We start from the raw sequence: 24,117 nt of genomic DNA, 5'->3' as shown, positions 1-24,117 counted from the left end.
ATAGTTACTTTAATTTTATCTTTTGAACAAAGCAGACATAGCTTGTTTTAATGAAAATGATGGCTTTTACCCATGATGGCATACTGACGAGTTGGGAGTGTTGAAATATTGACGAGTTGGGAAAACCTTTTTTTTTATAAGAAAAACTTATTTTTAAGAAAAGTTAAAAGAAAGCGATGCTCCAAAATTTTTTTTTGGTCCAAAAAATACGTAAAACGTAATATATCCTATGCGCATGCGCAAAATTTTACAATGCTGGTGTGTAGCATGAAATGGTAAATTAGGATAGTTTCGAGTAATTTCTGGCTTTTCTGAGGGAAGACTCTAAGGTTAAATGAAATCATTAAGTTACCCTCGATCCTAACTAGCCCCATCCTCCCTCCTATGCCATCATAGGAGCAGTGGTTGCCTATGATGGCATACTTGTGCTTTTTTAACAATAAGAATAACTTATAAAAAAAATAAAACTGATGAAAACTCCCAGGGTAATTATTGTTCTAGATGTAACAAGGAATGTATCCATATCAAAACTTTTATTATTGGTCTTCAGGATACTGAATAATGAAGCTTCAAATTTAAGTATGCCATCATAGGCGCCTTTCCCCTACTACTTAATATACTTATTAATTTTTAATTTTGGAAAATTTCTTGAATTTTATAGTTGAAGAAAAAAAGTTTGATTCAAAAATTTTATGGTTTTCTCAGTGTATGTTGTTTTATGGTTTTCTCAGTGTATGTTGTTTCATGGTTTTCTCAATGTATGTTGTTTTATGGTTTTCTCAATGTATGTTGTTTTATGGTTTTCTCAATGTATGTTGTTTTATGGTTTTCTCAATGTATATTTTTTTATGGTTTTTTCAATGTACGAGGGTCATTCAAAAATTAACAAGACAAATTACTATTATTCAAGAATAGTTTATTCATTACAATCATTATAAAAATTTCATTACTTTTCAACATAGTCCCCAGCTATACTTATACATTTTCCCCATCTTCCTGCTAATTTGTAAATGCCCTAGTATAAAATTCTTTGGGTTGATCTCAAAGCCACTTTTGCACCTGAAAATGTTTTCCTTAAAAGCCCTTTTTGAGGGGTCCAAACAGATGGAAATCTGTTGGGGCTAATAGGGCGGGGGTATAATCTCTAACCCCAATTTTTAAATTTTTTCTTTCGTCAGCTGTGCCGGGCGTTTTCATGAAGGAAAGTCTTGCCTTCAGTCAAGAGTCCACTAGGTTTTGTTTGAATTGCAGGTCTTACCTTATTTTCCAGCTTGTCACTGTAATACTGCCTGTTGGTTATTCTTTGGCTTTCGAGAAAATCACATCAAATTGGTTCCTTAAAATCCCAGAACAGTATGACTTTACTGACCAATGGCTGGTTCCTGAATTTTTTCAGAGTGATAAAAGTCCTATCCATCCACTCAAGGCTCTGTCGTCTTGACTCTAGATCATAGTGATGGATCCATGTTTCATCACATGTTTCTTCTATTTCTACTTAAAATTCTTTTAAAAAAACATTCTTCTTCAGTGAGTTGTTTGGGCACCCATCTTGCACAGGTTTTCCGGTACTGCAGTTTGTTGTGAATAATGTTATAGACAGTTTAACTATTTTAATACAAAAAGTAGATTTGACATTTTAATGCTGCAGATTAGAAGTTTAGAGGTAGACTAGATAATTTTTTTCTAAATATTTTCTTTTTCTACTAATTAATCTTTCTACTAATTCCAATGGTATAATAGCAAATTTTTTTTTCTCAATATTTATAAGAAATTTAATACCTAGGTCTACTGACAAAAAAAGGTGTATTAAATCATTGTTTTTTACAGATTTTAACATTAAAAATGTTTTTAAAAAAACATTTCAAATAAAGTGTGTTTTGTACAAACTTTAGCAAAAACAAAAAAAGTATAAAGAAGAATCTAACAACTTTTTGTGTCTAATGTAAAACACTGTGTCTTATATAAAACATGTTTCTTCAGATAAGGTACTTTTTTCTTAATTTTTAAGCTCAACATGAAGTAGTAATTGATGTCCAATTTGTGAAATTCATGAACATATAAAAAGATATTAAAAGATAATATTTAATATTTTTGTTATATTTGATGCAGATAATCTTTGGTGCTTGAACTAGACTGAGCAATGAAAGCTCACAGAGAAATATAAAACGTTTCTACTGAAAAACCTTTTTATATATAGGAGGATAACTAATAAAAACAAAGAAAAAGGAGCAGATGTTCAGAATAAACACAGATTTAAAGAAGAAAAGTTTATACACGATCATAGTCAACAGTAATTTTATTGTTAAAGCATACTTAAAATAAAACATGACATATAAGTAAACAAAAATCTTTATTAAACACAAATGTTTAAGTTACTTTATCCCTGAACCATATCCAGCTAACCCAGCCATACTTCAAACTAACTATAATAGATTTAACATCCATACATAGGATTTATATTATCTTCTGGCTCTTAAAGCTAGCTCAGACATGTTCCAGGCAAAAATCTATATATTCTATCCTTTATAAAAATCTATATTCTATTTTAGTCATATTACTAGAAACCAGCTTAAAAAACTTTATCCCCGAACCATAACTAGTCAACCCAGCCATACTTTAAATTACCTATGATGGATTAAACATCAATACATAGGGTTTATATTATTTTCTGGTTCTTAAAGCTAGCTCAGACATGTTCCAGAAATAAACATATTTTTCCGTGGAGATAGCAACTATGTGTGTAACTGTAGTTCTGTTGCTTAGGTACACATAAATAATAAGTAATTAGGGAAACACCCATAAAAGTAGTATCTTATATAGAAAATATAAAGGATGAGATCAAATAAAGACATTTATTTAAGATTTTCAAAAAAAGGTTTGCCACAAGATGTTTGAGACTATTTATGTATAAGGGTGTTTTGATGCTGTATATATGTATGTACCGTGAAAAAATGTCTACGTTGGCGTATAATAAGATAGTTGTTGCTCACTAGCCAAAAATTCTATTCAACAGAGATAAAATAATATTTTTGTTATATTTGATGCAGGTAATCTGCGGTGCTTGAACTAGACTGAACAATAAAAGCCTACAGGGAAATATGAAACATTTCTATTTAAAAAACTTTTATATATAGGAGGATAATTAATTAAAAAAAAAAAAAAATGCTCAACACCATCTAGTTTATCTAGTTTATCCCATCAGATAAACATCAAACGATGCTCAACACCAATATCTAGTTTATCCCGTCAGATAAACATCATTGCCATTTATGCTTTACTCCGCAATTTGTGCCTGCTCCATACATTCATAAGCTCAACATGAAGTAGTAATTGATGACCAATTTGTGAAATTCATGAGCATATAACAAGACTTATAATAAGATATTTAATATAACGGTAGAATATTTAATATAGTTGCATATTGTTCTAGGAATTGCGTAATGGAAATTCCTAAGATCAATTCAAAATAAAAACCTATTACCAATAGGCTATTTGATTATTTGATAACCGCCTTTAGCCAAATCAACAGTTTTTCCTTGAAAGATAGTGACTTGTCAAACAAACCTAGCATCTAAAGTGGGTGAAAAGCTTGAAGATTTTTTTCTGTATTTGAAACATTCAATTCAGTATCGTTGGCATGCTTTAAAAATCTCCTTAATTTCTTTTATGTTTTTTTTTTTATTGATCAAGAGAGAGTACATACAAAACTCTTTGAACTTCAGTCAAATTTGTGATGTTGTCAATCACACTTTAATGAAAGTAATATGCTTTTTAATCAGGGTTAAAAGAATGATACTGCTTAATATGCTTACCCAACAGTTTTTGATGGGGTTTAAATTGGACGAATGGCCCGGTATCAGTGAAAACAGTAATCACAATTTCTTAGATTTATGTTGTCATATCATGCATATTGTTTTTAAAGGTGCAGCAATAATTTGTTCAGACTTTCTGTCTTCTATTAAAAGTTGTGCTTTAGCAAGTGGTGTTGAAGCCATACTTAAAGATACTAATGATTAAATTACACATAATTTTAATGTATATAGAGCATATAAACTATTTTTCTGTTGTTTAATATGCAATCATTGTTTGATGCCAGGTCACCTATTTTTTGGGAGAATAATTTTTAATTATTATTTTTGTAGTTTTTATACAATTTTGCTTTTTTTGAGTACTAGGTTTGAACTACATTTGAAGAACTTTTTTAAATATATATTAAGAACCCTTTAAATATTTAATACTCTTGAGGCACCTCTGAAATAAATATTTTTTGTTTCAAATTCAGTATTATTTTATTGCATAGAACACATTTAGAGCTCAGACAAGGCAATTTTTTAAAAATGTTGTTTTTTGATGTGCACTAATCTTTGTCCTACAGGACAATGAAGAACTATATAGTAAAAAATACAAATTTTTTAACGAACACAATGTAATTTTATTTGCAATAATCGATCATGTAAGGATTTCAAAAAGTTTAGGAATATTTTGGTGCAAAAACAAGAGTTGCTGTCCAGATTTGATTAACTAGTCCTTTTTTCATAAAAATTGTTACCTGCCTCTGAGTCTCATTTTAAATGTTATTTAACTTTTAAATAATTAAAAAATATAGGATGCTTATTACAGTTATTATTTAAATTTTAACTTAAATGGAAAAATAGAAAATAAAGAAATAATTTTAAATATAAATATTATGCAGGTAAAACTTTCAATACATAAAATTATGCAAACAAATACAAACAACATTATATTTAACTAAACTTGATGATATTTGTTATATATATTATAGCTTGTAAATCTATTATATAGCCACAATGCTGAGGTGTAGGCTTTCACTTATATCTTAAGTCTTTACCATAAGATTAAAGTGAAAGCCTGTACCTTTTTTACCTAAAGATTAAAATACAGGCTTTCATTTAAATCTTAAGGTAAAAAATAACATAATTATAATTTATTGTTCTGGCCAGAAATTTTTATTGACAAGATTGACATATCCAGTCGGATTTTAAAAATTTTCATTTTGGTACACCCCTATCATATATATATATATATATATATATATATATATATATATATATCTATATATATATAGATCTATAGTTTGTTGGCTTTAGGAAGAGCAGAAGGAAAAAAGTGATTCTTACGCCAACACATACGTCACTTTTAATTACTTTTGACTTTCGTCCAACATTTTCGTGTTGGACGAAAGTCAAAACCATTAATTTAATTACAAATTAATTGTTATATAAAAAAACCACAAAAACGCAAATTTAATTGACCGGAATGTTTTTAAAAACATTCTGAATGTTTTTAAAACATTCTGAATGTTTTTTTAAAACATTCTGAATGTTTTTAACAATATAAACAATGTTTTTATTTTTATTTTTTTTAATAAAATGTTTTTATTTTAATTTTTTTTATTAAAATGTTTTTATTTTTATATTTTTTACTGTAAATCATGCGCGGAGTGTTGCTACATTGACTATCTTATAGCCTGACTCGCAAGGGAGTGCTGCTACATCGACTGACAAGTAGCCTGACTCGCAAGGGAGTGCTGCTACATCGACTGACAAATAGCCTGACTCGCAAGGAAGTGCTGCTACATCGACTGACAAATAGCCTGACCCGCAAGGGAGTGCTGCTACATCGACTGAGGGTTTGGTTGGGGCAGGCAGTCTATCATTATTAAAAAAAAAAAATTCCGGTCTTGAATTTTAATTTTTACTTTTTGTCAACAAAATATGGAAAAAACTTTCGGACAACATCTAAGGGTTCTATATATATATATATATATATATATATATATATATATATATATATATATATATATATATATATATATATATATATATATATATATATATATATATATATATATATATGCATATATATATGCATATATATATATGCATATATATGCATATATATATATGCATATATATGCATATATATATGTATATATATATGTATATATATATGTATATGTGTATATATATATATATATATATATATATATATATATATATATATATATATATATATATATATATATATATATATATATATATATAATCTTTGAAAGTCATTTTCTTGTTATACGATACATTGTTATTAAAATGATAACATCACAACAAAAGCTTGGGAGCCATTTTTTATTAGATTATCTGACGTCAACATTTAATCCTATTTTGTATTTTATTATGCTCTTTTAAAGTTATCTTTTTAACATTTTTTTTTTTTTCTTATAACGATTTTTTTTTTAACAATTTCTATTATACCTGATGATGCTGATCACAATAGATCAGCAAAATATCAAATAATATATATTGAAATAAAAACAAATATTTTTTTTTTTTTCAAAAAAGTTTAGATGCAGCCGTATTTATTGAATTTTAATTGCATGTTTAATTATTTCCAATTTTTCTTGCAGGCATAATCATTGATCAGCATCTTTTAGAAATATTATTATAAGCTGTTTTAAGAAAAGACCAATTTAATATATAACCATCAATACTTTTATCTTTTAATTCCCATATGTATTTTGACAACATAGTTTCTTTTGAATACTTTTTATTTTTAAAGGATTGCTTATGATTAGCAAAACGTTTTTTCCATACACCTTCAGTTAATATATTGTTTATCAGATACATTTTTAGAAGAAACAACGTATTCATATATCACATTTTTTGATAGGGGGCAATTGTTTTTTTGTTTACAATTACAATTTTCTGTTATTTTATCATTTGCAATGTCATTTTTTATAACAATGCATTATTGTGGCCTTTTATAATTATTTCCATATTTTTTGTGCAACTGTAGCTTACTTTAATAGAATTTCGGTTAAATATTTTATGCAATTTATTAGAGGATGGAAAGTGTTAATCTACTAATTTCAAAAACATTTTTTCTATGTTAGTGGTAACATTTTTGCTATACGCGCGGTTGAACCAAATAATATTTCTAGTTCTATTTCCTTTTTTTGCTTTCTTTTTTTGGGGTCAAATTTTAGTTCAAAGTTTTCAAAACCACTTTTTTTAAGAGCATCTTCATAGTTTTGGTTTAGCCTATTATTAATTGAAATTGGGATTTGTTTTAGAATTTGTGGTGGATGGTTTGAGTTAATATTAATATACGATAACTCATCGTTAAGTTTTTTGAAAGGCTTATATGAATTTTCTGAGAGGTTAAATGTGACATCAAGAAAGTTCACAACTTTTAAATTTATGCTTATTTCAATTTGAAAGCCAATTTTTTTAAATATTTTTATATCTTTTCTAATTTTATCAAGCTGTGGACCAGATTTTTTGCGCAATAATATATAATATTAAACCATCGTCACGATAAAGACCTAAATCATTATTTTTGATTATTTTACTTAATAAATCTAAAATATATAATCCAACAAATTCACAAAATTCTGCTACATCATAACTACCCATAGTTACGTCAAAGCAGTCATTTATGTTTTTCTTTTTCCATGCTTCCTTATTAAAATAAAGTAAAGTTTTTCTGCAATGTTTTATTATACAAATTGTTTCTTCTGGAATATCTGTGTGAATTTTTGCAAAGAAAATTGTTTTATCTAAAATATCTGCCGTAATTGAGGGATAAAAATCATTATTATCAAATTGAATAAATGAGCAATCTTTTTTATCATTAATTATTGAGAACCAATTTATAACATCAGTAGTATTTTTCCACTGGTGTAAATTTAATTTTTTTCTAAGATTATTATTTTTTTTTTCTAATTTTAATTTGCTTACATACCCAATCTCACTTTTTGAGTGAACTCAATCTACAAGGAAGTTTATTTTGAAAATTTGGTTTATGATCTTTTAGTGTTACAAATGCTTAAAACAGCACCCGCTTATAATAATATTTCTAAAAGATGTATATTATGACTGCCAGAAAAAATTTGAAATAATTAAACATGCAAAGCAAGAATGTTTATTAAATAAAAAATCAGAATTGATATCCAAATGTAGACATGAAAATAGGTTTCTCTTAAAAAACTACAAAAATAAATGAAATCATAATAATAATAATCTCCATTTTTGAAAAAAATAAAAATAAACACCTCTAAAGAATTCTTTTTATTATGTTGTTATGTTTCACTATTGCGACATTTTTCACATTAGTGACACTAATTAGTGTCACTAATGTGAAAAATGTTGCAATAGTGATTGCATATATGATTATATATGCTGTATAGCATATATGATTATATATATAATAGCATATATGATTATATATGCTGAATTATTGTTGTTAGGCAACTCTTGAACTATTAAAAGTTGTTGCTGGTTGTTCTAGAGAAAGTTTAAAGAATTGCTTTCTGAATCTGGCTATACCTTTAATGGTTTTATCTGAACCTGCACCAGCTTCTAAAATAAAAATAGTGTAAGTTATATGTTGTTTGTTTAATCAATGTTTAGATTACAAATATTCTTGCATTATAGTAATAAATTATTAAAACTTATAGATAATTCAGTAAAGCATAAGAAATCATATTCTTTAATGTTTTTAATATTTGAATAAAAAAAATTTTTATTTTATTTTTTTATTATTAACAGAAATGATGTTCAGTTTACATGTTGGGACAGATGGGACATTCATGGACATAAAGATTATCGGCTAAAAGATTTTGTTGATTATTTAAAAGTAACAATTTTGTTTAACTTAGTTTAAATAAGTTTTTAAAAAATTAAAAATTTATTTTTGATTGTTTGCTTTTGTAAGCAGATTTAGAAGAAAAGTAGAACCAAATAGAGGATAGAAATGAAAGAGATGATAGAAAGAAATATAGGATAGAATGAAATACAGGGTAGAAATAAAATAGAGGATAGAAATGAAATAGAAGATATAAATGAAATAGAGGATAGAAATGAAATAGAAGATAGATTGAAATAGAGAATAGAATGGAATAGAGGATAAAAATGAAATAGAGGGTAGAATGAAATAGATATATAAGGTAGAATTAAATAGATATATGACAATGTTCTTTTAGTCAAAATTATTGAATAAATTGATGAAAAAGATAATGTAAAATATGAATAAAAAATAAATAATTTTTTCTGATAAGTTGTTAAATTTTTGGCCTTGTAATAAAGTTTTTTCTTTTTTTGAAAAATAGGCATAAAACTCTCAGAGTTAAATTTGCTTTCTTAAAATGTACTTTAAAATCCTTGAATAACTTTAACTCAGTCTTTTTTCAAAATTAAGTTTGCTAATTCTAATAAAAAGTTGTAAGTTAAAATCAGAATTGATGAATTATGAAATATGTTGAAAGAAATTTGCTTATTGTTAACTTGGTAAATAGGGCTTTCATGGATACATTACACTAATTTTATCATACTTATTTGAATTGAAAATAGTATTTTATTGATTTATTTACCGGTTCATTTGTCGATTGTTCTGCAGCCACAGATGTTGTTGTTTTTTGTTATGTCAAAAGAGTTTGGCACCAATCATAATTTGGCGCAAATTATGTCAACAATTTTATGCAGAGACAAAGTTCAGCAATTTATCAAAAGACTGCTTCAGTCAATTCCAAACTTAACTTTTAAGGTCTGGTGAAGTTTTTACGTGTTTGTAAACAGTCACTAGGTTTCAAAAAACCAGTTTGTTTCTACTTGACATCAATAAGATTGATCAAAATAGAAAATTGCTGACACATTTGAAATACCATCACTTCAACTTGAGTTATTCTCATCTCAAACACCAGAATCTATCCTAGTACCACAGCCACCCGCACCATTAACAATAACATATCATCTACTGCCTTCTTAATCTAGACAAACAGCATCTAGCGTACATTTTATTGCATCAGCTCTAAAGTCAACTCGCCTGCAACTAACCTTTAATATTATAGTAACTTTGCCTATTAAAATAAAAAATAAAAATAAAAAAGAAAGATGTTGAAAAACAATTGCAACCTCCCAATTGATTGCCGCAGTTTTGTAACAACTCCAACAACAGCAACAGTGACTCCAAAATAAATTCCAAACCAAGTCAAGGGTAAAAATTGCTATTTATAACTGGGTCAACACAGTAAATAGTATCAGTGTAAAAATTCATAATGCAATGTTTTACAAGCCCAAATCTTACATAAAATGAGAGTCAACCTGAGAAACTCTGAATAACTCAATATCATTATTTGAATTTTTATTACTGTTTTTTTTTTAATTGTTGCTATTGTTTTTGTTTTTTTTTTATCATTAGTTGTTGTTTTTTTTAAGTGTTCTTTTAATGACCTATATATTTGCATTATTCTCATATGTAAAGGTAGAATTAGTTTGTTTTTTCAATTAAATAAAGTTTCTTATATAAATAAAAAAAATTGAAACACTGCTCAAAATTCTCTAAAACTTAGAAAAAAGTTTAAAATAAAAATAGTTAAAACTCTGACCCCATTTTATTCTTTATTTCTTATTTTATTCTTTTTTTAAGAATAAGAACATTTTTAATAGAATCGCTTTATTAAGTGGATAAATAAAAAAAACACAATCTAACTGCATCACGAAATCTACATTTAGTCGCGTTGGTTTGACGAGGTTCTAACTGAATTTTTATATTAGAAGAATAGTAAATAAATCTTTTTAATTTTTTTTGAAAATTAAATATTTGAACTCTATTGTGTTTATCTATTAGGTTGTTTTATATTTAGGTCAAAATTTTTTTTAGTCTAAAATGAAAACTTATATGGTGCGCTTACCCTTGTTTTATATATTAGATTTTTTTACTTCTAATTTAAAATTAATAATTTAAATATATAAATATTTATAGGGCGGCACTATATTTTTCTTCATATTCTCACAAATTATTTCAAAAAAATTAGGCACTTTTTCTACAAAATTTTTATCAACACTGGTAAACTTATAGAAAAAGCTAAAAACATTTTTTTTTACAAAGTTTAGCTAGGTTAATCAAATTTTTTAAAAGCTTTTAAAATTTATTACTTTATTTGTGAGACAAATATAAAATCTAGTTTACAATAGAAGGAGGGTAAGGGTGAAAATCAGTTTTAGCTCTTGTTTTAGGGTTTTTTAAAAGAAAAATTCTATATTATTCATTGTGAGAGTATTGAGGAAAATTAGTTGAAAAAAGATTTGGGGTCGTCATTATTTTTTGGGTTTGTCAAACCTCAAAACAATATTAATTTTTGGGGTTGTCATACCCCAGAACATTATTGTTTTTTGGGGTTGTCAAACCTCAAAATAATATTAATTTTTGGGGTTGTCAAACCCCAAAAGGTGCCGAAAATGAGTGTTTTTCGATAAATTCGAAAAAGGTTTTTTTAAACTTAACTTTTTGATCCGTTTGCCTCCTTGAACCATTTTCAAATTTAAGAAAGGGAGAAAAAAAGATCATATAAAACAAGTGTATATTATGAGCTTACACTCTAGTCCAAAAAAGATTTTTCAACGTAAATATGAACCGCCCTAAACCGCTATCTATTACATTGTAATGCCATTGATTAAATTTTTTAGAAAAAATGCGGACTAACAGTCAACATGGTATGTCAAGGTTTAAAGATGGTTTATATTCCTTTTATGCCTGGTCATTCAAAACGTCTTAATAACTTGTATGCGCTTTCTTTAAATATATATATATATATTTTTTTAATTTTATTTTTATTCAAATCACTTTTTTGTTTTTAAATTTTGACTTAATTCTGAAAATTGTTTTGTTTTAATATTTGTTTATTTACAACTGTTATAATTGTTTTTTGAATTATAATTTTTTAAGGATGACTGATCTGCTGAAACCTAGTAAAGACACAGCATATATTGATTTGATTGTTGCATTTCAGGATCCAGAATTAAATTCTGAAAACGATCTACCCTCTCCCCCAGTTCGATATTATTTTTTGTAAATCCTTGTTTTATTAAAATGCGTACTTTGATTTTCTCAAATTTTTGTATTTTAAATTATTTTTGCAAAGTGAACTTCATTTTTTAGCTTTATAAGCAGATGTATCTTTATGCTTCGAACGGAAATATTTTTGTGTTTTACAGAAACGTGTTTGTGTTTTTTTATTTGTCTTTTTTTAATTTAAATCATCTTTTTCTTTTTAATATGTAATCATAACGAAATGACGTCAATCTTTAACGCGATTTCAAACGGTATTACTGATTGTATATGCTGTTATCATATTTCTAACATCGTAGTTATTTTGTGGTTCTTTTTTCTCTTTTTTTTTTTTTTTTGTTGTTGTTTAATTTATTATTTTTTATTTGCTGTTGTAATCAGAAACAAAGAAATTTTGTTTCTTAAATGTGAAAGTTTCATTTTTAATGCTAACAAAAAAGTAAGTTTAACAAAATCAATGGTACTAGTTTTTTGTGCTTAAGTTTTAAGTTTATCTATACAGAACTATACTCCGTTTATAAATCCAGAGCCGGAACCAGCTTTTTTTGGTCTTTGAGATAGCTAACTTCCAGACATGGAGCAAACGCCAAACATTTATATGTTTATACTTATGTAAAATATTAATAATTAATAAAAATAAAAAATTGCGATGATTGGAGGGTGGGAACAAAAAAGCCCCAAGTTCTGTGCCCTCCCCCCTGCCCCAAACGTGAGAGCAACAAGTTGATGAATTATTTTTTCTACTGTTCTCAACTAGACTTATATTCATCGATAAATTTTAAGTTTCATGGCATTTTCTTTCAGCGTTCAAAAATAATGACCATATAAAATTTATAACCCCCTCAAATTAAGGGGGTTTAAACTTTATGGTCATAATTTTTGAAAGCTAATACATTTTACTATGAATTTTAAAATTTATCGATGAATATTAGTCTAATTAAAAACAGTACAAAAAATATTTCATCAACTTGTTCCTCTCACGTTTTTGGGCAGGGGGGGGGGCAATTTAAGGCTTTTTTGTTCCCAGCCTGCAATCATCGCAATTTTTTGCAAAGCATCCTAATTTGACATAAGTATAAACATATCAATGTTTGAAGTTTGCTCCATGTCCGGAAGTTAGCTATCTCAAAGACCAAAAAAAGCTGGTTCCGGCTCTGATAAATCAATACCGGCAAATAGGGTTTTCAAATAGTTGATTTAGTCAAAAACGAGATAAATGATCCAGCATTACTTTAAATACAACCTTTTTGTTTTTTTAATTAGACTTGTGTTTTAAATGAAACATATATTTAAAGAGAGATAATAGAGATATAGATAATATATTCTAATACCAATTTAATACTGGTATTTTACTATACAAGAAACATCTTTAAAAAAAAAAGGCTTTAAGAACCTAATATTTTTCAATGTTGTTAAATATGTTTTTTCCAGTTTAAAGTTTCACTTGGAATAATCAATTTTATATAGTTTTTTTTTTTTAACAACAATTGACAATCAATTATGTTTTTCTCTTTTTTCACAATAGTTTTCGAAATATCCGGTCATCTCTAGTTAGTGAGGCAAGCGCGCTTGTAAAGATGGCTTTTTTACTTTTTTTTTACTTAGACGAGTAAGTTAATTTTTATCAAAAAGTAAATTACATAAGTAATTTTAAACGTTTAATGTAAATTTACATTTCCGTATAAGAATTAATTTTTTTGAAACGACTTTTACTTTACAATGTGGATTTTTTTATTTTCAAAAGCAAGTTATTTAAAAGAAGATTGCATAAAAAAGTAATTTACAGGGACTACTAAAATAGTTGTTTTAGTAGTTCCTCGTAATTTACTTTTACATGTAAAAGGAAGTCACATGAAAAAGCTGTTTACTTTTGCATTTAAGGTGGTACACCACCAAATATTCTAAAATGTTCAAAGTTAAAAAAAAAACGATAAAAATTATATCAATATAAATTGCATTAATTTAGAATGCTATTTTATACTTCATTTTACTTTGCCTCGAATTTATCGAAAAACACTCATTTTAATGGGTCCATTCAAAACACGATAACTTGAAATATATTAACACAACATCTATGAAATTTTTTACATGTGCTCTAGACATGTCAGGTAAAGTATGACATTTAGATTTTAAGATTTTCAAAGTACATAAAAAATTATATCCATTTTTTTACATCAAGTGAAAAAAAGATTAGAGAAAAATTTCGAAACGTCATTCCCTAGAAAATAGTATAATAAACATTTTCTGAAAATTTGAAGTGATTTTCACTTCTGCTTCACAAGTGATTTGCACTTCTGCTTCACAAGTGATTTTCACTTCTGCTTCTCAAGTGATTTTCACTTCTGCTTCACAAGTGGTTTTTACTTCTGCTTCACAAGTGATTTTCACTTTTGCTTCACAAGTGATTTGCACTTCTGCTTCATAAGTGATTTTCACTTCTGCTTCTCAAGTGATTTTCACTTCTGCTTCACAAGTGATTTGCACTTCTGCTTCACAAGTGATTTTCACTTCTGCTTCACAAGTGATTTGCACTTCTGCTTCTCAAGTGATTTGCACTTCTGCTTCTCAAGTGATTTGCACTTCTGCTTCTCAAGTGATTTGCACTTCTGCTTCACAAGTGATTTTCACTTCTGCTTCACAAGTGATTTGCACTTCTGCTTCTCAAGTGATTTGCACTTCTGCTTCTCAAGTGATTTGCACTTCTGCTTCACAAGTGATTTGCACTTCTGCTTCACAAGTGATTTGCACTTCTGCTTCAAAAGATATCATGTTTACAATTAGACAATGTTTCGCAAAATTTGAAAACGGAGAAAAATGCTAAAGAAAATTAAATATTCTTGTCATTTCTATATAAACTTTTTTTAGTTAGTAAATTTATCGAAAAATTAAAAAATAAGTTGGGAATAAGCTTTTTATATTATATTATTATAAATTGCCTGTCAAATAAGTGAAATATCAAAAATTCACTTTTTTTTTCAATTTTGAGAAAATATTTGGTGTTGTACCTAGTAACCAGACTAGTCTATGGATAGACTTACAACACAGACATAGACAATTCTGTATGTTGTAATGGACACAACAAATGTTTAATTTTTTGTCCTTGTTGTGTCTATCAAATTTTTGATGGTGTCCTAAGATTGCTCAGTTAAAAAATAATTTTCACTTCATAAGTCTACAAAGCATAATTTTTTGTCTATTTGGTGTCTATGATTTTGTCTAAATTTACTTGATTTCATAAAACCAGAAATCTTTCATTACCGTATTATTTGAAGATTGTTATGTAGTAAATTTATAATATTAAAAAAAATATTGAAATGACATCAAAACTCCAAATGACGATCACTGCCCATGATTAATCATTGTTTAAAACTTGCGTACATATTCATCAATAAAATGAAAGTAAAAAACATTTTTCTTTTTCACTATTGTTTTATTCACAAACCTAAATAAATTTTAACACCTATTGGAATTTCTACTTACTAATCCACATTTTATAAAGGACAACTCCTTGATCACATATTTTTAAAATAATTTTATTGAAGGTGATAAAGATTTTAGTGACTAAGGAAAATTTTTTAAATGATAAACTTACCTTCAACTTTTTTGAAGTAATCCCAAACTGGAGAGGGCATTTTAAAAATAAATTTTCACGCACATTCACTGAGAATTGAAAAACAACTGGACTGAGTAATTAATGAATTTCAATTGAGCACAAAATAGTCCATTTTGAGGTTTTTAAATAGACATTAACTTTTTAATCAACAGCACACGCTGGACAAAAAATTAAAAAATGAACTTCTGTTAGAAAAATTGTATTTTTAATTTTGTGCTCGTTTTCAGTTTTTGAAATGATGCTGCAGTGAAAATTTAATTACTCGTTATAAGTCCAAATTATATATTAAATAGAGCTTCTATACCTCATTAAAAAATCGAGATTGTTCATTTAGTGTCCGTTTTTAAAATGATTGTCTAGAAGGACAAACATTTTTTATAGACAATTCATTTTTGATAGTTGTAATTAAAATTGTTGCAATTAGTGCTTTGTTGAAGTCTATTTTTGTCCTTTTATAATAAGTCCATTAGAGATTGTCTGGTTGCTAGTTGTACCACCTTATAATTTAATTACTTTTGAAAATTACATTACATAATATAATAGTTTCTCAAACGGTAATTAACATTTACATATAAAAGTAACTTATTTTAGAAAAAATATATTAAAAATAACTCACATATGAAAGTAATTTACATAAAAGTAATATACTACCAAATGTAAATTAAATTTATAAATGATCATATTATTTTAATAGGAATTTTTTATTTTAAAAGTAATTTTTTATTTTAAAACAAATCTTTATTAAAAATAAATTATATAACATAAAGTTTAACTTACAATAGCTTACATTTTATACAATTTGTAAACTAAATTAAAAGCATTCTATATAAAATAAGTAAATTTACTTAAATTCTGCAATAAATTTGAGAGGGTCTTGTACAACAGTAATGCAAAAAAGTAAAATCCAGAATTCAGACCAAGCTGAAACATAGAAATGATAGGGCGCATGTACCCATGGGAGACTCAGAAAGGGTAGACTATTTGAAAGGCATAATCGGCATAATTGTTAGTTCTTTTTACAGTTTTTTTGTGTAAAAGTTTTATTTAAAAATTAAGGAGGGAAAGTTGAAACCAGTCCTGAATTATAGGGGCTACAACCCCATGTCCCGCAGATTTAGGAGCTCCGGAATTTTTTAGAGGATGCTTTATTTTGGTAAGGTTTTGCCACTTTAAAAAAAAAAAAAGCCACCTGCTCTAAAGTATCCCCAGATCCTGCAAGTCTAAATCCAGCGCTGGTTTTACGTTATTTTATGGGGTTGAAAAATTTAGAACTATTTATATAAATATCTTTATCTGCGCGTAGTATCAGTGTAAGCAACTACCGCAAGGCCAGTGTAAGCAACATTTACTGTCCTTCAAGCAACTAGGCCCAGAGCAGCGAGGTTTAGGAGCCTCAAGATATATATTTAAAGAGTTTTGATCTTTTTTAGTAAAAGTTATTGTTCCAGAGAAACAGACATTGGGCACCTGGACCAGTATGCCTACTGGCCAAAAATGTTTTGCCACGCCACTGTGTAATATACGTATAACCCGAGCTGTAGCTAAGCAATCATTTATACGTAGAAATAAAACGTGTGGTGATAGGAGCCTGAAAAAAAATATACCTTAAAACATTTACCATCCCTACCCCAAATGTGAGGGCAACAAATTAGTAACTTTTATTTTTAATTTTCTTACATTAAATTTAAGTTAACAGGTTTTAAAATTCAAAATTCAAAGGTCATGATTATATAAAGTTTACACCCAAACCTAATAAGGTGGTTGTTACAACATTTTCCTAAACATTATAGTGTCATATAAACAAGAGCATACTTAAGTTTGGCACTTAAGTATATTTTATTTACCAATAGTATATTTACTAACCAAAATCATTGGTTTTTCATAATTATATTATTATTACATCTCAAAATTTACGCAAGTAGACATCATTATATTATTAGTTATTCATAAAGTCTCAAAGTAAGTTTAACATGGTTTTTAACAATACATTAAAAGACCTCATTTGTACGTAACTATTAATAATACTATTAGTTAAAGATGCTGTTGATTAAGTAATTCTAATCGGTTTGGTGATAAAAGGAATCGCTGCATCTTCAAATTATGAAACTTGTTTACATTGCTTTTGACACGCAATACTTGTATTTAAATTAGTTTAAAATCAAAATCTTGTATTTTGATTAATTTATATTTTCATGGATAATATTTTTATAAACCATTTTATTTATATGTTAAAAATATATAATTATTCAAAATTTCTGGTATTAATGCAATTTCCTTCTGTTTTAGTATTTTACTTTAGAAAAAGATTTCTCTTTTTCTAAAATAACATATTAAACAGGAAAATTTGGTATTTCAGCTACTTATATATTTACTTTTTAGGTATATTCCCAAACAATATAAAACTATAATTTTCAACTAAAATAAACGTATTCAACTCAGAAAAAAAACTTCAGAAAAACACATAACCATTAATTTTTAATGACAAGTTTTTAATGACTTTATTATGTACGGAAACGAGGGTCACTATTTAGATTTCGGGAATATGAACAAAAACAAATAGTAAAGCTGCGAATATATTTTTATTGTTTTTCAAAGTACTCGCTACGATGATCGATACACTTTTGCATGCGCTTAAACCAATTTTCCAAGCATTTATCATTCCGAATGAGGTATCTCCAAAACATGATTTTTGAACGCTTCGATAGCTTCTTCGGGCGATGAAAATCGTTGACCACGCAGTTTATTCCTCACGGATGGAAACAAAAAGAAATTATTGGGTGCCAAATCAGGGCTGTACGGCGGATGACCCATCAATTCAATGTTTTGAGTAATTAAATAGTCTCTAGTTTGAGCCGATGTGTGAGAGCTTGCATTGTCATGATGAAGAACAATCCGACGTCTCTTGTTTGTTTTCCTTATTTTACCGAAGATTTCTGGCAAACAGATGGTTATGTACCACTCAGAATTCACTGTTCTACGATCCTCTAGAGGCACTGTGGCAATATGACCAGTTTTTCTAAAAAACGGGCCACCATTTTCTTTAAAGTGCTTCGTGAGCAATCAACTTTTGTTGGATTTGGTGCTTGAAACACCCATACAGTCGACTGCTGCTTACTTTCGGGCCCATACGAATATATCCATGATTTGTCACCCGTCCAGATTTTATATGTCTATTGAAGTACCGCGATTGTATTTCTTAAGTATTTCTTTGCACCAATTGACACGAGCCTTTTTTTGAGCGATTGTCAAATTATGTGGGATCCAACGCGAACATAACTTTCGCACAGCAAAGTGTTCATGTAAAATCGCATATATGCTGGTGGAACTAATTCTTAGGGATGTCTCAATCTCACAAAAGGTTACATGACGATCTTGCTTAATCATTTCGTGCACAGTATCGATGTTTTCTGGCACTACATTCAATTTTGGACGACCTTCACGAAACTCGTCGGACAGCGAACTACAACCACGATTGAATTCACTATACCAGCAATACACAGTGATTTTTGATGGAGCTTCATCGCCAAAAGTCAGATTAAGTTGATTGAAGCACTCTTGTTGTGATAATTTACGTCGAAAGTCGTAAAAAATCATCGCACGAAAATGTTCACGATTCAGTTCCATTTTTTGCCGAGACAAAACTTTCAACTAAATATAAAATAAACAAATAGCGTCCGTATGATAAAATGTTCTGAGTACGTATATCGTCAAAAATGTCAAGCTTTACGATGGAACCGTCAGATGGACTCACATGACATTAGTGTTGCCAATTCCCGAAATATAAATAGTGAACCTCGTATTTAGGGGCTTGGCAATAAGACTATTTTTGTCTTTTTCTTGCCCCTGCCATTTGTATATTTTACAAAAGAAAGTAATAATTTGTCACAGCAGAAGTGTAGAATAATAAAATTATAAAAATTAGCTACTGCATGCAGCAATGCATGCATTAAAGAATGTCGTTATGTAATAAAAAAAACAATAATCATCAACGAAATTTCATTTGAAAAAAAAAATTAATTTGACAATATTGTTTAAAAAATACAAATGATCTTGTAGACTAAAGTCACTTATAAAAACTTAATTTTCTTCATCATTCTTCGACAAGTTTTAAGTCCGCGTCATTTGATTACTTTTTCACGAAAAAAGAGTTAAATTAACATTCGCTGCGAACTTTTGAATGAGGAACAGAATTTGATTATCAGACTTACTTATAACTTAATTAAAGGTAATATTTTAAATCCCCTAAATAATTGGGGAGGTTGCTCAAAATTTATATAATATAATATATAATATATATTCTTTTAAACACCCAATAATTACATAAGTTGTAGGTAAAAAAAAAGAAAATGTTATGTGTGTTCTTGTATTGTTCTTGGAATGTTCTCTTCCATCAAAGTTCTAAATATAAGTCTTTGTTCCTTTAAATTCCATAATTGGAAAAATTGTTTTAAAATTGCGGCAATATTGACATCCAACACATCCTTAGGGCGTGCAGTTTTAATTTTAATGCCCTCGATCATACATTGGAGCATATTTATACCAAATTGCTTGCATATTAGCAATATCTCACCTACAAATAAACTTTGATTATTTATACACGGCATCTGAGCCATTATAGTGGAGTAACATATGGGTCGTTAAGTTACTTTAACTTTTTTATTTATCAATCTTGATGTTATTTACATTAGTTATTTAAGTTTTTTTTAAAAAAAGACTGTGTGGTTTATTGTTCTTGCTTTGGAAATTGCTTTGCATTTTGGAATTTTATAAAAAGTTTTGTATTTTGGCTTCTTTTATTCAGCGTGGCTGTTGCTAAAAACCAATTTAACCAAAATGAAAGTTATTTCCTAAATTGATTAGCTGGAATAATTTCTGTGTGAAATAGACTAATTGAAATTAGTTCATTCCAGACAACAGTTTTATGAGTAGCTAAAAAGAAATGAACAAAAAAATTAATTTTCATTTCTGCTAGAGGCACAGTCGTTTAGTGTCGACAAGTTATTATACGCAAGCGCAGTATACATTTAAGAAAATAAAATTTTTAAAAATGGCTACGGCTCGTAGAAACGAACTTTTTCAGCTTGATGACTGTTTATTTATATATATTTCAATATAAATCAACACTTTTAACTCTTTTTATGGCTGAAAATATAAAAGGCTAATCTTGTTTGCATAAGAAAAAGGCTCAAAAAGATTAAAAGTATATTTAAAAGTTTAAAGTTGCGCTTTTTCAAGAAATTTAACATTCCAAGCTGAGCGTGATGTGTTTGTACTTTTGAAAACACATAATCTAATTATCTAAACGCAGAAGTTTATTTATCTTTTCAAAAAACTTAGATAACTTTTATCTGTATAGAATACCTGTTACAGATCTTATCACTCAATTTTTTTCACTATTTTTTTTTTATATACACTCTCATTTATTTGATATCATATATAATGATTATATATGCTGAATATGAGATTATAATAATCTCATACATTCATGTATATACTCATATGTATGTATGTATGTATGTATGTATGTATGTATGTATGTATGTATGTATGTATGTATGTATGTATGTATGTATGTATGTATGTATGTATGTATGTATGTATGTATGTATGTATGTATGTATGTATGTATGTATGTATGTATGTATGTATGTATGTATGTATGTATGTATGTATGTATGTATGTATGTATGTATGTATGTATGTATGTATGTAAGTATGTATGTATGTATGTATGTATGTATGTATGTATGTATGTATGTATGTATGTATGTATGTATGTATGTATGTATGTATGTATGTATGTATGTATGTATGTATGTATGTATGTATGTATGTATGTATGTATGTAGGGCCGTACCGAGCCGATTTTGCGCTTCGGACAAGAAAAGAAAATTGCGCCCCCCTCTTCCCCACCCGACCCCCACCCCTCCATAAAAAAAAAAAAGAAGAAAATTAAACGAAAAAAATGATTTATTGATCACAAAATTTATCACATCAAGGTATAAGTAAAATTTGTCATTAAGGTTGCACAAACTTAAAAACTAGTTCAATGCCACTTTTCTGGCTTTTCTTGAGGCAAATTCACTAATGACATCATCAAAATGTTGTTTGCCAATTCATTTTCAATTGAAATTATAGCCAAACTAGACAAACGTTCTTGGCCCATTGTTGACCTCATATAGTGTTTTATGAGCTTAAGTTTACTGAAACTTCTCTCACACGTAGCAACTGTGACTGGTATGGTGAGGAAGATGCGAACAGCAATTGTTGTGTTGGGATAAGCATCGGTCAAAGAATATTTATGAATGAGCTGCAAAATGTCGATCGGGCTAGATTTTTCAAAGTTGTCCATCATTGCGGCAGCTTGATATTTAAAGCTTGCCATCTCTGACTGGAAATTGGAAGAATCTAAATCTGCCTTGTAAATTTGAGATAAATTTGCAGTTTTTTTTTTGAGTTCATCCACTGAACTTTTAGAGAGTGAATGCCCACTGAGGTAGCCAAAATCAGAGGATACAGCAGACATCAGCCTCAAACCGCCACTCTATTTGTGTAATAATGCCGTCAAACACAAGGTTGCACTGAGATCCGAATTCTGTTTCTGCAGTGAGAAGGTGAGAGTCATCTTCAGCTTCATAAAGTGCTATTCGCTTCACTTTGCGCTTCCTCTTAATTGGAAAGCCACCATCAATTCCGCTCTGGTTAGCTTTTTCTGTGGCATCTTTGATAATGTTATCCACCCCAACATCTCAAAATTTCTGAATGGAAGCCTTCAACCATTTCATTTTTTTTGCGGCAATGTCAATTGAAATGGTTTTTGACTGAAGCAGTTTGTTTTCCCGGTCAATTAGAGAAAGAATTTGACACCAGAAACCCAACAAACACAAAAAACTGATCAATATGAATCAATATGAATGAAAAGTTCTTTTGCACTGCTAACTGTGACAGCATTTGTCATGAGATTGTGGATTATGGATTCCAAAACTTGAAGAACGTCTTTGATTTGTCTGTGCAATGGTGTGATTGCTTCTTTTTTGACAGACCATCTTGTGTCACTGTTCCCTTTAATGAGATGGTCAACGTTTTCATCAGTTTTTCCCATCTTGACGTGAAGCTTGAAAAAAAGTTAAAGATGGCTTGAACCTTTCCAAAAAACGTAATCATGAGTGGGGAAACCTCAGCAGCATGAACACCAACAAGATTTAAAGTGTGAGCTGCGAATGGAACAAATCTTGATGACTCATTAAGAGAATGGATGTGAGCTTTGACGCCATTGTATTTTCCAGACATATTGGCTCCATTGTCATAGCCTTGGTCCCGGCAATTGGAAATGCTTAGACCATCTTTCTCCAATTTTTCAGTTATCTCTGTTGCAAGACCTTTTCCGGTTTTTCGGTGAGATTCAATGAAGTCCACAAACTTTCTTTAATTGTGCAGGTTTCATCACTGATGCGGACATACCTGATGATCTGAGTCATCTGCTTTTTGTGGGAGGTATCTGGAGTGCAGTCAAACAGAACAGAGTAGTATTTAGCTTCTTTGATGTTTGACAAAATTTCTTTCCTGACTTTCTGCCCAAGTAACTCAATCAGCTCATTTTGAATTCAAGAAGAAAAGTAGGATGTTGTGGTTTTTTTTGCTTTAACGGACGCAATGTGTTCAGCCACTAAAGGATAATAATGGCTAATCAACTCAATTAAGCTCAGAAAAATGCCACTGTTTTGTTGACCGATGTCTTCTGTTGTTCCCCGAAGGGCAAGATCGTTCTTGGCACAGAAAAAAATTGCATCAACAATCACTTTCAAGATGTCTCTCCGCTTTTTCATCTCTCCACTGATAACTCTCTGCAGATCAGAATCCAGGGTTTTTCTTTCCTTGAGGTTTTTTTCAAGAATTTTCCAATCAGAATAGCATCTTTGGTGTTCATTGTTGTTTTCATGCTAAGGAATTCTTGGGTTTAGTTTTTTCCAGTCACAAAACCCTTTAGAAATTTCTGAGAAATTGTTGGTTTTTGTTGTTGAAAATAACAAACAGTAAAAACAAAATAAAGAATCTTTTTTATTGCTGTACTGCAGCCAAGTGCGAACAAATTTTTTACCATTGGGATGAATTTTTTCATACCATTTTGAGCTGAAGTGTCGCATTCTGTTGTCAAAATCACACAGCGTGTTTGGGAAAAATTCTCTTCTGTCTTGCTCTGGCCTATGCTCAATCAAAAAGCATCTTGTTTTGTCCGTTATTTTAGGCCATGTTGCTGGATCCCTGTGTTGAAAATTTTCTTCCGAGGCCACTGGAATTTCTGAGATTTCTGAATGAAGTTCATCCTCGTCCATTTCAGCTGGGCCTGAAAGCTAGGCATTTTCATCTTCCCTGGTTGGTTCTGAATCAGTTGTGCAAAGTTCTTCTTGACTTTGGCTGATGAAAATCTCCTCTTCAATTAATTCCAAATGATGATCTGAACTCAATTAAAGTCAATTATAGGATCTGTTGAATTGTCATTAATTTCAATACAAATATCCTCTGAAATAATTTGTTTCTCCACTGAGTTTGTTACCAACCACTTTTTGAAACAATTTTGTAGTTTCTCGTCACTTTCTTGGCGCTGTTTTCTTTTCTTCTTAAATTCAGCACCAGATAAC

At 28.8% G+C, this 24,117-nt stretch overlaps 3 protein-coding genes across 4 annotated transcripts in view; 1 reads left to right on the top strand and 2 right to left on the bottom strand.

The window, feature by feature from the left end:
- Nucleotides 1–12,323, top strand: part of LOC100202304 (ubiquitin-like modifier-activating enzyme 6) — a 67,190-nt gene extending 54,867 nt beyond the window's left edge. For both annotated transcript variants that reach the window (XM_065816288.1, XM_065816287.1), the window contains exons 24-27: nt 8,267–8,394; nt 8,568–8,655; nt 11,484–11,578; nt 11,743–12,323. In XM_065816288.1, coding sequence (XP_065672360.1) covers nt 8,267–8,394; nt 8,568–8,655; nt 11,484–11,578; nt 11,743–11,869 — 438 coding nt within the window. In that variant the 3' untranslated portion in view covers nt 11,870–12,323. The remainder of the gene's footprint in view (nt 1–8,266; nt 8,395–8,567; nt 8,656–11,483; nt 11,579–11,742) is intronic.
- A 9,201-nt stretch (nt 12,324–21,524) lies between these two features.
- Nucleotides 21,525–22,004, bottom strand: LOC136089863 (zinc finger MYM-type protein 1-like). Its single transcript, XM_065815955.1, has one exon. It carries the CDS (start codon nt 22,002–22,004, stop codon nt 21,525–21,527), a length of 480 nt encoding a protein of 159 aa, XP_065672027.1.
- Nucleotides 22,005–23,418: 1,414 nt separating this feature from the next.
- On the bottom strand, nt 23,419–23,811 carry LOC136089862 (zinc finger MYM-type protein 5-like). Its single transcript, XM_065815954.1, has one exon. It carries the CDS (start codon nt 23,809–23,811, stop codon nt 23,419–23,421), a length of 393 nt encoding a protein of 130 aa, XP_065672026.1.
- Between the last annotated feature and the right edge of the window lie 306 nt (nt 23,812–24,117).

This window comes from Hydra vulgaris, chromosome 13 (assembly GCF_038396675.1).
Source record: "Hydra vulgaris chromosome 13, alternate assembly HydraT2T_AEP".
Taxonomy (NCBI): Eukaryota; Metazoa; Cnidaria; class Hydrozoa; order Anthoathecata; family Hydridae; genus Hydra; species Hydra vulgaris.
Note: the sequence above shows the minus strand (reverse complement) of the source record. Positions and strands in the feature narration are given on the sequence as shown.